Source organism: Clytia hemisphaerica, unplaced genomic scaffold, assembly GCF_902728285.1.
Source record: "Clytia hemisphaerica strain Z4C2 unplaced genomic scaffold, Clytia hemisphaerica genome assembly, whole genome shotgun sequence".
Classification (NCBI taxonomy): domain Eukaryota; kingdom Metazoa; phylum Cnidaria; class Hydrozoa; order Leptothecata; family Clytiidae; genus Clytia; species Clytia hemisphaerica.
The window spans coordinates 970,004-982,744 of record NW_027104594.1 but is presented as its reverse complement, the minus strand read 5'-3'; the positions used below and the strand labels follow the sequence as shown (position 1 = coordinate 982,744).

The window sequence follows — 12,741 nt, the reverse complement described above, 5'->3', positions numbered from 1 at the left end:
CATATCTCGATAACTACTTTTCCAAAACTAAAAAATGATACATCAAAATTTAAGTTTGCCTTTCCTCTTTACCATGAAAAAAGAATTTAGTTAAAATTCAATTTTTTTCGGACACAGTTACCCTCCAAACTCTTATACTTTTTCGTGGGTCACCCGGTATACCTGTAGGCAAAAACAGCCATTGAATGATTCCTGATATACCATGGCTTTTATACCACGGTAGATTTTTTTTTTCAAATTTTGCTTTCAAAGTTTGATTTTTTTTGTCGCTATTGTTGTATCAAAGAAATTCATTAAAATAAATCTATTGTCAATTTCATGAACAAATTTTATGACTCAAAGTAATTAAGAAAATCATTAAAAAAGAAAAACATTTGAACGTTCGATTATGGGAGTGTTTTAAGTGAAACGTTCGACTATTGACATAATTGATGTTTTGTTTTTGCCTCTAGGTATATAATAAAACATATATTCAATAGATTTTCGTTGGTTATTAGATTTATTAACCCTCGGTGATGTATATTACATCACCTCGGGTTGATAAATCTCAATAACCAACTTTTACCTATTGAATATCTGGTTATTAACTGCCACTTAAGTATCTAGGTTTTCAGTTTTGAGGAGGGTACCTTTTGAAAACTCCAAGTAAGGCTGGACTTAAAAAATTGTTGATTTGCCGTCACCCGACCGACCCTACCTTAAAACCTGCCGACCCAAAAAAATTTATTGCCATTTTAAAGAAGAAATTTTTTTTTCTTCAAAAACTTCAAACAATCAAATCAAAACTTGTATCTAGTCTGTCTCAAGCATAAGAATCGTGAATTCCCTGCTAGCGCTCTTCTGTTTTCCATTCAAAATTACCTAAATGTAAACAAACTGTTTTAACCCTTCCATGTACGAAAATTTCATAAATCGTCAAAATAAAATAAATTTCCGACCGATCGACCCACCTCCAAAATCTAGGGTCGGGTGACGGCAAACTAACAATTTTTTAAGTCCAGCCTAAGGGGGTAATATTTTTTCTTTAAAGGAAGAGGGTATAAAGAAAGGAATGCCTCTTGATGAAGGAGGAGGTCAACATAAAGCAATACTTTCAAACAGGGAAATCTGCCTAATTTTCAATCTATTTTATTTAAAGTTAAGAGCCTGAAAGCCTGAAAAGAAACTTTTAACTGTTCATGTTGACTCTACTCTTTTGACATATGACAACTATAAGTATTCATTCAATTCACAGATATTTTTGTCGTAATTTTAGGATCAACGTACTGAGCTTTTATCTCAATACGAAAAATTCAAAGAAGAGAATTCCAAGCTCATTTCTGTCTTGGAGCAATATAAAGAATGTGACCCAGAAGTCATTGCAGAGATAAAAGAACAAGGGAAGACTGCACTGGAGGCTGCCAACAGATGGACTGATAATGTTTTTGCAGTAAAGTCATGGTGTACTAAGAAGTTTGGAATCGATGGGAAAGAGATTGATAAGCAGTTTGGAATACCTGAAGATTTTGATTATATTGAGGAATAGGCGTAGACTAGAAGTAGGAAAACAGGGAAATCTGATCAGACTATTTCCTGATGAAGCAACTCGTTTGGAATTAATTTTTTTGTAAATAAAAGACTATTGTTTGGAAATTACTAAACACTAGTCCCCAAATTTGTGTTGATTTCGGAAATTTCTGTCCCTTGAACGTAAGAATTTTACGAGAGGTCTCTTGATTACTCTCGGGTACCTAATAGCCCCCCCCGCTAATTAATTTTTCGAAAATTTTCCACCCAGGACATTCTTATTCCAACCCCCCGCTTATTAATTTTTGGGAAAATGTTTTTGAAAGTTCCCTCTTTTGTCCTAATTCTAATAGCTTTTCTGTATTAGCCTCCTTTTCAAAAATTTTCCACCCAGGACATTTTTATTCCAACCCCCCCGCTTATTAAGTTTTGAGATTTTTTCCAATCCCCCCGCTTATTCCAAACCCCCCGGCTATTAGGTACCCGAGAGTAGGGGAGGTGTAAATAAATGTTTAAAAAGTTTAATTAGAACACATTATTTTATCAAGGCTTTTGTACATAATAGTTGCTTTTGTATTGTATTTAAAATGTAAATTTCAAAAGTGAAAACAAAATTTGAGTTACTACATAGGTGTATTATATATTCTACTCTGTTTGACACCCATTCTGAACGTTCCTATCTCTAATTTGTGTTATGAAAATATTTCTAAAATGTAATGTGAAGATTTTATGCTCAATTTTATTTAATATTCTCATTTTCATTTTTCAGATGATATAATAGTACAAACAAAGAAATAAATTGATAGAAAATAATACAACAAATTACAAAAATGAGTTCAGATCGCCTCAAGCAATTAAAAGAACGCTCTAAATTACGGCGTCAATTATTGGCCCAACAATTTGGAACAACGGATGAGAAAGATTTCAGTTCAGTGCTTGGTAAACAAGAAGGCATTAACAAAGCAGAATCTGCAACAGCGCTCAATCAAAGCGAAGGAAGCGCGTTCGCTAAGACACCATTCGGTAGCAGGACTGATTTGACCTCAGGTAATAGATTTTTTTTGATTTTGTTTACTTTAGTTCCTATTGTTAGAGGTTTTACATTCAAAAGTAAACAAAAAGATTGTATAAACATTTTGGTCCATATATATCGAGCTTATCGTGCTTTACTAAGCTCATTTGACGTCAATCGATACTTCGATTATCAGCCGGATTGAGAGAGAGAGTAATATATGAGTGAAGGTAGAGAGTCTGTCACCATATTTCCCTAACACCCTGCCTGAAAGTGGTTGGGATTCGAACACAGTCCATTACTGTGCAAGTCTGTGATCAAAACCTTCACACTACCAATCGGCTAATTTTGGTCCATAATCGTCACTACTAATAAAAAATGATTACTTTACTAGTTGAGTCCATAAAATAAGATGACAGCCACTTTGACATTTTGTCATCAATAATAAAAAATGATAATAATATACTCATTATTAATCAACTGTTCCGTTCCGTCTTCTGTAAGTGATATGCTCTTAAAACATCGATGAAGTTTCTACTCCGTGAAAGATATTTTGCAATTGGACTATTTTCCCTGTGGTTTTGTCTAAGTTACCTTGTTCTTTGTTGGGAGAATTAGACTGGTAGGTCTGTAATATGTTGCTGCACCATTCCGTTGCTAATATAATGGAATCGATAATGATATAACCGCTATTAATCAACTGTTCCGTACCATCTTCCGTAAGTGGTATTCGCCGGTGCTCCTCTTCCCGGTGCAATAACCAAACATATTTTTCGTGCGTCAAAAACAAGTTAACTTCTAATCCGCCATCTTGATTTAACCTCCATGCCAAGTAATAAGAATTTTGACACCATTTATGTTTACTTTGATGGATCTCTTGATTGTATTGCTGCAAATCGTAAAAGGTTTTCAGTTTGATTGTCTTAGCATGGAACGGACAGCTGATTTTCATGAATTCTCCATCCACTGAAACGTGACCACTTTCAGTATTGAAATATAATTGCCATAGACGCTCGCTGTATGTGGGACAATGTATGGTCTTGCTGTATTGCTCTAAGGCTTGGTAGAGAGTTTTCAGATAGTTGCATTCTTTTGAAGGCTTTGTTGGGGTGGTATTATCTTTGTTCGCTTGTTTCTCAGAAGGTGCGTTCTCTTGTCGTTTTGTGACTTTTTCTTCTACTTGTTCTGTGTCTTCATTTATGTTTCTCGCTTCAAGTTCACTGTTCTTTATACAAACTTCAAGCTTTTCATTCGACATTTCAGGTTCAGATTCTTGGTGACTTTTCTTTGGAGGATGTATAGAGATTTGGTCCATCAGACATCGCCATTTCTGCACATTCTCACTTCGCCAGTAGTTGCGTTGGAAAAGTGTTTCACCGTGGCTGATCTTCATTTGTGACATCGGGTGGCTAAGAACTGAATGCATCATACTGGATATGTTCGCAAAAGATTTCAGATTCTCGACTTCCATATCAATGTTGGTCAATTTGGAAACTGTTTGCGACAACTGCAATTGTACTTCCATCAATTTGTTCTGTGTTTTATTCAATTTTTCGTCTTTCACTACAATCATTTTTTCGAGGTTTTCAATTTTGTTTTGGTATACTTGTTCATTTAGTTTCATTTCTTTGACAGTGCTCAAGAGAAGTAATTCGTGTTTGAATTTTTCCTCTTTCATGTGAATGTGGATGTCTTTCTTTAAAACCTGTAAAAATGAAGAATATTACCTAATTCATTGTTTACTCATCTTCATTATTCTCTCAACTGAATCATCTAGGAAAAACAGATGTTACATTTAATGCAGTACCCAAAGTTGTTTATGACAATCGATTTTGTGATTAAGTTGAAATATAATACTTGACCAATGACTCGTTGACTTATTACTGATTCTAGGAAAACCATTTACGAAGCGAAAAATTAGGGAAGGTTTTTCATGTTACGATGACAGGAAAATTCGTCTTAAGAAAATTGTAGAAACCTTGCTCATTTTACTTTGCACGTATTGACATTTTTGATAGAGCACTCACTTTCAACGAGCAACCAAGGTCTGAATACTGACATTGAACCAATTGAAATTCACATTCTTCCTGGCAATGCTTTGGAACCTAACAATAAAACAGATGTCGCATGGTTTCATAGCTCTTATCCTGGTTTAAGCTTAGTCAGTTGTAGGTCGCCCTCCATTTCGATATGAAATTGAGTTGGTTATCCTTAACATTATGTTCAATCTAAAATCTGACTCATTAAGAACAAAGCCCTTTTCCTTGTACTGCCAGGCCCCGTTATCATAATTATGCGTCGAGCTGAAAATTTCTCTTCTTAATGTCCCTACTCAAAATTCTTCAGCATGTTGTTACCTTTGACCTTTTGACAAATGCCATACAACCTTTATTCGGACAAGGGATTTTGAATCTCGGACACACACCATGATGTCTCTAAGAGAGAAAAACGATTATTTTATTACCACTTGTTTAAAATGTTGAAATGTTTAAGATAAGCTACCATGAAAGTAAAATAATGTAACGCACATGTCGCTAGCTTTCTTTTTCTTGTTTGGGGGCTTATGACGTTTGGGTTTAAACCTCCATGTATGAATATTTAATATTATATTCTGGATTAATGTAACATTGGCAAACAATTTCTTACCCCATATCAAAAATGCCAACAAAGAGTTTCGAAAATGATTCAATCTTACCCATAGTTCATTGAAGCAAATCATTTGCTTACAAAAAGGACATGCCACGTTTCGAAATTGGCAGTTGTTTTTGTGTGTGATCAGATTTAAACGCATGATTTCTTCCACGCATCCTTCATTTGGACATGGTACCAATAGGTAGTCACAATACTTCGTATGGTCCTAATGAAAATTAGATACACAATTTTTTATAACAACAAACTATAAAAACTATATAAGAACATAAAGCTTCGATTGCCGAAATATTATAAGAACAGATTCAATCAACATTCAATCTCTTGGAGAAATTCATGATATTCATGACGTAATGTTTTCTACAAAAAGACCCCGGTTTTTGCCAGTAGTGGCAAATTTTATACAACTTTTGTCTAGTTTAAATTTGCCACTACTGGCTAAAACCGGGCCTTTTCGTAGAAAACATTACGTCATGAATATAATGGATTACTAAAAATACCAACAAAATAGTAAAATTAAGAACATTTAATTAAAAATTAAGAAAAACATTCAAAGACTTAAGATTTTAACATGTAGTTAGTCAATGATACTTCTTCACTGGATCTAAGGGATGGACTAGTTCAAGAGCCAGTCAGCAAAAAATGTAAGGTCTTAAAAAAAACCGGAAATTAAGAACAGTTTATTGAGAACTTTTAAATACCAAGAAGTTTATCCATCCACCTGATAGTCCTTTATACATCCGGTCCATTGGCAACCTTTCGTAGCTTGCTTGCAATAGACTGGTAACGAAGTTTGAATGATTCGGTCGGTTGATTTTACCTCAAATTTCTAAAAAGAAAAACATAATTTAAATAAGTCTTGCATCATTAGGTAAAGGTATTTGTCAGTATTAATCTTTAAGGAAAGAAAGATTTAAACATTGTCTTGTTTAAAGAAGCTTGACGAATTTAGAAATTGTTTTTACCTCTTCCATTCGATATTCTGCTTGACATATGCTGCATATGAATTTGGGTTGACTGAAAAAAAAACGAACGCATTTTGTATATACTTTTAATAGCTTTCCAGTATATCGGTGTATTTTACGCTGACTATGCACAGAAAACAACGATACCCAATGTTAGAATAAGTGAAAAATCTGATTTTCATTGGTTTTCTAAAAGAGTTTCTTAAACCGACCTTTCATCAGCAGATTTTCCCATGACGCCATTTTCATAATGAATCAAGCACTCTCTACACATCAAGTGTTTGCACGGTAATTCGGTTGCATCTCTTATCAGCACCAAACAAATGGGACACTCGTACTCCTTTACAGTATAACTTGCCGTCATTTCGAATGGAAAACCTGACGGTACCGATTCAATGATTTTTAAACATTTCAAACATTTCAAGGACTGTTTTTGTGTGATGCTACTTTCACTTTCGATTTGGTTCAAACATAAAGTACAACGTTCCGAAATGTTGATTCTGTCACCAGATTCCTCTCGGTTGTCGATTTGGTTTTGTACCGTTTCGTTGTCTTGGCAACAATCTGTCGGTTGTTCCTCTGATGAAATTGTGTTTATGTTTTGTTGGGCTTCGTCAAGTCCTGTATTGAATGGTGGTGGTGTCTTTTCCATAATGTCTATGGTTCGAGATGTACTTAGTAATAACAAACAAACCGTAATAGCCAAACGTAAAGCTCGTGATCCAAGCCACGATAAACTTCCAATGTGACAAAATTGATTTAGATTCTTGATTTATTTGACTTCTAGACTAGATTGATTTAACCCTTTGAGTGCCAGGGTCCTTTTTTCTAAGTTTTTTTAAAAAAATCGCTAATTCAAACTTTAAGGGCTTATATCTCCTGATCTAGAAGGAATTAGAAGCTCGTATATAGCTCGTTGGATAGCTTAGAGTCTCTTCTTTCTTTTGGGCGCCTTCGGCGCCGCCCGATTTAGGAAGGGCGTGGTGGGCGGCGGCCAAGGGGGGGGGTAGGTTAGGGAATTAAAGCAGTCAGGCCCGCTGCGCGGACCTGACTGAACTGATGAAAAGGTGCCCAGTGGTAAAATTTCAAATCAATTCACTAGAAGACAGAATAAAGTAAAACAAGGCCAAATTTGGAGGTTCTTGGATCACTCGTTGACCAAAAATAGTCAAAAAACGGTCAGAATCTCAAAAAACTGAATTTTTGTCAATTTTTTGCATTTTTTTGACTTTTTTGCTTAAAATTTCGCTGGAAAGACTCACTTTTGAATTTTTTTTTGCTTGACCATAAAGGACAATCTAATTTCTACGAGTTCGACCAAAAATAACGATTTCTAACTCAAACTGGGCATTACAGGAGGGCTTCGCCCTCCTATATAGCCCATGTCGTATATATACGACATCGGCACTTAAAGGGTTAAATGGAATGAAATCAATTTTCATTTAGATTTATAAATCTTCTTGTATAGATTTATAATTCTGAATGAAAATTGATTTCATTCCATTTTTTAAAAAAGTCTGGTAAAAATGAAACAAATTTTAAATATATTAACTCATTAACTCAGACGTGATATCATTTTAAAGGAAACCACTAATTCTAAATATTTTGGTAATACGCCCCAATCACGAAACTTAAAAAAAAAATCATTACATTAAACCGCCATGTCCTTTCACTTTTGTCAAAAGATGATTTAACAAGACTCTCTTGACAACCCTGAGTTTGTTTGCTTTCATTTGCTTACATTTCCTCATCTCTTGTTTCTCAGTAATTTATGATCAAATTTCAATTTGTCTCTTCGTAATTCGTAAGCATTATATAAATATTCCAAACTTTGAATCTTTCGATTTCATTATGCTACCTAACTTGAGCCGCTTAATAATTGGAACCTTTAAGGAATCTTTTGAAGATTTCCTGTTGAAAAACCTTTGCTTATAAGACGGGTAAAGAGAGAAGGTATCATTGAATGTTTTCATTTGTTTGAATCGTTAATGCTTATAACATAACCAAGAATGACAGTTTTGTTTATGTTTTAATTGCGGCTTGTTTTACTTTATCATGTGACCCATAGCTATCGTGCTATTTACACTGATTGATGGAATTTTTGTTCGTGTAGAAGCAATTTTCTTCCGACTCAATGTACTTGTTTTTCTTTTTTTTTTGATAAGAACAAACTACATAAGAAACCTTATGTTCGATGGCCAAAATGTTAAGAACATTTTAAAGCTTCGCGGACACTAAAACATCCAATTTCATAAGAAAAATGGACAAGAATACTCAAAAAATGGTGAAAATAAGAACACTTTTAGGCTTAAAACTAAAAAAGTTAAGAACATCCAAAGGCTTCGAAAATTTTGGTTGTTCTTATAAAAAAAGCGTGTACCAAAGCTTTGTCATACTGTAACGCAGTTTTAGAAAGCTATTCATGTAACTAATAACTTGTAAAATTATGCAAATCCTGTTTGATTTTTATTTAACATTTTCACTAACAAAAGGGGTCAAAGGAGGGGGGGTCAAAACACCGATCCGTAGGCATTTGAAGACAAATTTAAGGCCACAGAGGCCTCGGAAAGTCAATCTTTCGATTAAATTCCAAGAGGTCAATTTTTCGATTTCTGAAACGGGCAGGTATTGTATTATTGTATTATATCGTGTATTTGTGATACCCTGGTTTACGTATAATTTGATATTGTTTGACTCTTTCAGGTTTGTCAGAGCCGTTCATTTTATCTATACCAACGCTCGATGTCTTAAACATTAAATTTTTTTATATTTTAGGGGGTCAATTTGCTGATGCATCGCCTCACAAGAAATCTGAGACGCCTGGATCCTCATCTGCAAAGAAATCGAAACAAGATGGCGGAGATAAAAGTGAAGAAAAAGGGACTGGTGAAGAAGATGACGAAAATGTGTACACTGATTCCAAAACTTTCTTGAAAGGTATGTTGTTTATGTTTTAAGTCGATTTTTTAAATAGGTAGTCTTTCATGACATAGTTCTTCGGTTATTTTCACAGGGGCTATTTTCGACCCTACTTTGAAACTGAAAACTTAGTCGGGGAAATATTTCGGTCGGGGAAAATTTCGTCACTTCTGAAAATCTTTGTCACGCTTCTCTTGAAGTTGATCAGAAAGTTTTTTTCGCCGGAGAAAATCTTTTTACCTGTCTAGAACCTTCGAGACTTTTTCCCGACTGATTTGGGTTTGTTCTCGACGAGGGAAGATTTAAGATCTAAAGTTAATGAAGGCTTTTTACACCGGTGAATAGTTATTCAAGTTAAAAGCAGAGGAGCATGTAGGATCGATCAAGCTGAACATTTTTTTTCACCAAAGGAACTCACTCTGAAAATCCTCATAACGATTACTGCCAACATTTTGTCGACACCGGCCATCGACCGCATAATTTCATTCGGGACACTGGAATAGCGGATAGGTTCGAAGAATATCCGAAACTGAAAGAATTGATACGTTTGAAGGATGAGATCATTGCTCAACGCGCAACACCACCGATGTAAGTGTTTATATTCCCGCTTCACAAATTTGAGGTGAAAATATCCCAACTAAGTTATGCAATCTTTTTAATATATTTTTAAGTATTTGATTGTGATTACGATTCAGAATTCTGGTAATAAAGGGCTCGAGGAATTGATCGAGTATTCTTTCTGAAAATCTAGTGAAATAAATAGAGTCACAAATGTGAAAAGTTTGAGGGAAATATCAAGAAACAAAGAACTAACTTACAATTGCTACACGGTGTTTCATGTGGCACAATATTCAGGCAATGCAGTGTATTATATTGTAGGTTTTATTTCAATAAATATTCTAGAAAAACTTTGAGAGACTGAGACTTCAAAAATGCTTGGATTTGGCTGAAATTTGGCACACTTTTTCCTTGGGTGAATATCTGGGGGAGTTTCTTTCATTTTTTGAAAATTTTGATTTTTGGGACCTGGGGACGAGTTTTTCGCCAAAACGAGGCTAAAACTTGGGGCAGCCTGGAGACTTCAAAAATTGTCAGATTTGGCTTAAATTTGGCACACTTATTCCTTTGATGAATATGGGGGTCTACAATTGGGCCAATAAATAATTTGAAGCTACTGAAGTTGAGCCCAGTGCGTTGCGCACGTTGGACTATCAGTGGATAATATCTCAAATAACTTTTTTTCTAGGTATCTACAATGTGATTTGGAGACATTCGATCTCACTGAACTTCAATACCAATTTGATGTCTGTATGATCGACCCTCCATTAGAAGAATATCAACGACGCTGCCCTGGGTTAACATTTAACTGGTCGCCATGGAGATGGGATGAGATCGTGCGACTCAATATCGGTCAAGTTGTAGCTCAGCGTGGGTTTTGTTTCTTATGGTGTGGAAGCGCCGAAGGGTTGGATGAAGGAAGAAAATGTTTAAAATCTTGGGGTAAGGAATTTAGTGACTTGATGATTCTTTACCTTAATTTTTTGTCTTCCCAATCAGTATATTTAAACATACCTGACTTCTAGGATAAAGAGTAACCATGCCTTCCCTATTCAAGTTTGTAATAGGGATAATTATTCAGTGCACTCGGTGTACCAGGAATTTTCTTCAAGTTTGAAAAAAATTCGATTTGCCACGGCCAAGTTTATGTAGCTTTCAAATTTTTTGAATTGCAAAGAGATAATGTAAGGATATTTTTTCATATCTATTTTCAGGTTTTCGACGATGCGAAGACATTTGTTGGATCAAAACAAACAAACTGAGTCCTGGCAACACCAAATACATGGAACCTGATTCCGTGATGCAGCACACGAAAGAGCATTGTCTTATGGGTATCAAAGGTACCGTGCGCCGAAGCACCGATGGTGATTTCATTCATGCCAATGTCGATTTAGATATCATTATATCGGAAGAGGAAGAATACGGAAGCATGGATAAACCGGAAGAGATTTTCAAAATTATTGAACATTTCTGTCTCGGGCGGAGGCGGTTACATGTGTTTGGGAATGATCATACTTTACGCCCTGGTTGGGTGACTGTTGGACCGGACTTGACAAGCTCAAACTATTCCGCTGAGCAGTATCACGCTTATTTCAGTCAGAAACCTGAAGACTGTCTAGTTGGTAGTACTGATACGATTGAACAATTACGCCCTAAATCACCACCGGCCAATAAAAAGGGAGGTGGTCGCGGGCGGGGAAGAGGTGATGGTGATAAAGGGCGTGGTGGTTTTGGTGGACGAAATTTTAATCAACGTCCTGGTGGTTATTCTAATTAATTTGTTTTGTATTCAAGTCGTTTTCAATTTTTAAATTTTCAATGATAGATTTTTTAATTTTTTAATAATCAATAGCTGAGAAATAATATCATAGAACAAATAAAGTCTAATAAAGACTGATTCTATTCTATTTCTTTAAACTTCTGCCTAAAACAAGTAAGCAACCGCAGTCGAGGGCGACCCGAAGGCTTCCTTTTCTCTAGATGTCTACTCCATAAAACAGGAGGGCGTAACTCCTTTCCCTGGATCTCTCCACTTATCCTTGATCCGTCTTTTGGTAGCTGAGCATCAAGCAGAGAGGCATGAAGGTCCATTTTGGGAGTCTTTGATACAACACGGCTAGAGATTGAATCCACGACCTTGCGCACCGAAGCTGGATACTCTACCTTCATGCTACGGCCGCTTATAGTAGCCAAAATCCAATTTCGACGTAAAATGAATGGAGGCCTGGAAAACCCAAGTTAGCTATTTGAGACGTTTTGGAAACCTGACGTCATTTTAAAAAATAACTCCATTTTTATGGTGCTCTTACTCTCGGGTACCTTTATAGCCGGGGGGGATTGGAATAAGCAGGGGATTGGAAATAATTTCAAAACTTAATAAGCAGGGGGATTGGAATAAAAATGTCCTGGGTGGAAAATTTTTCGAAAGAAGCCTAATACAGCTGAATTAGGACAAAGAGGGAACTTTCAAAAACATTTTCCCAAAAATTAATAAGCGGGGGGGGGGTTGGAATAAGAATGCCCTGGGTGGAAAATTTTTGAAAAATTAATTAGCGTGGGGGGGGGGGCGGCTATTAGGTACCTGAGAGTAATAATTTTTTCTAACACGGATATTTAAGGTGCACCTGGATTTTTTCGAGTTAGCAAACTCTTATTAAGGCGCGACAAAACTTTCGAGTTATTAAAATGATTTGTTTTGAATATTTTAACTCGTTTTTTTCTAAGCTTTTTTAAGTTGTTCGAGCTAGTTAACTCAGATTTTGAAGCTTTGACCTCTTTGTGTAAACTAGCTAGCTTTAATAAACCACCAGGCTTTCCCATGTCACTTTGAAGATGTACACATATATGAATTTGCAAATGACAGCCCCCTGAAAGTTTTCTTTTCATTTCGATAGTTTTAAATGGGATACCTGAATGAAATCTCCAATACAGTGACATCGCATATATCCTTCACTATTTCCACAGTAGAAACCGCAGCAAAAACCACCAAATTGTCCAAAAGGGACCTAAAATATTATACATTTTTGAAAAGTTCATTGTTTCTACTTTTTGAATGCTTTGAAGAGTGTTTTTTACGAACATATTTTCGCATATTTCAAATTGAATTAATTTCATACGAAAAACGAATTTGCG

General features: G+C 35.5%; 3 protein-coding genes across 3 annotated transcripts in view; 2 read left to right on the top strand and 1 right to left on the bottom strand.

Annotated features, from left to right (window-relative positions):
• The window catches only part of LOC136823840 (meiotic nuclear division protein 1 homolog), a 146,317-nt gene extending 144,785 nt beyond the window's left edge, over positions 1 to 1,532 (top strand). The window contains exon 7 of the mRNA XM_067080005.1: positions 1,256 to 1,532. Coding sequence (XP_066936106.1) covers positions 1,256 to 1,525 — 270 coding nt within the window. The 3' untranslated portion in view covers positions 1,526 to 1,532. The remainder of the gene's footprint in view (positions 1 to 1,255) is intronic.
• Positions 1,533 to 2,227: 695 nt separating this feature from the next.
• On the bottom strand, positions 2,228 to 6,922 carry LOC136824009 (TNF receptor-associated factor 5-like). The gene is made up of 7 exons (XM_067080166.1): positions 6,345 to 6,922; positions 6,133 to 6,184; positions 5,889 to 5,996; positions 5,214 to 5,375; positions 4,876 to 4,953; positions 4,546 to 4,623; positions 2,228 to 4,223 (listed from the first exon to the last, which is right to left on the bottom strand). The coding sequence occupies exons 1-7, from the start codon at positions 6,782 to 6,784 to the stop codon at positions 3,033 to 3,035; spliced, it is 2,109 nt and encodes a 702-aa protein (XP_066936267.1). The 5' UTR covers positions 6,785 to 6,922; the 3' UTR covers positions 2,228 to 3,032.
• LOC136824010 (N6-adenosine-methyltransferase non-catalytic subunit-like) lies at positions 2,270 to 11,494 on the top strand. The gene is made up of 5 exons (XM_067080168.1): positions 2,270 to 2,553; positions 8,908 to 9,069; positions 9,462 to 9,639; positions 10,298 to 10,551; positions 10,824 to 11,494. Exons 1-5 carry the CDS (start codon positions 2,337 to 2,339, stop codon positions 11,384 to 11,386), a joined length of 1,374 nt encoding a protein of 457 aa, XP_066936269.1. The 5' UTR covers positions 2,270 to 2,336; the 3' UTR covers positions 11,387 to 11,494.
• Positions 11,495 to 12,741: the final 1,247 nt, after the last annotated feature.

Bases quoted from the DNA above. Each gene is read 5' to 3' on its own strand.
- LOC136824010 (XM_067080168.1), top strand. From the start codon at position 2,337: ATGAGTTCAGATCGCCTCAAGCAATTAAAAGAACGCTCTAAATTACGG. The intron at 9,070-9,461 runs GTATGTTGTTTA...TTTTCACCAAAG, and splicing joins TTCCAAAACTTTCTTGAAAG to GAACTCACTCTGAAAATCCT. The intron at 10,552-10,823 runs GTAAGGAATTTA...ATCTATTTTCAG, and splicing joins AAAATGTTTAAAATCTTGGG to GTTTTCGACGATGCGAAGAC.
- LOC136824009 (XM_067080166.1), bottom strand. From the start codon at position 6,784: ATGGAAAAGACACCACCACCATTCAATACAGGACTTGACGAAGCCCAA. The intron at 4,954-5,213 runs GTAAGATTGAAT...TTTCTCTCTTAG, and splicing joins TTTGCTTCAATGAACTATGG to AGACATCATGGTGTGTGTCC. The intron at 4,224-4,545 runs GTGAGTGCTCTA...TCATTTTTACAG, and splicing joins ACCTTGGTTGCTCGTTGAAA to GTTTTAAAGAAAGACATCCA.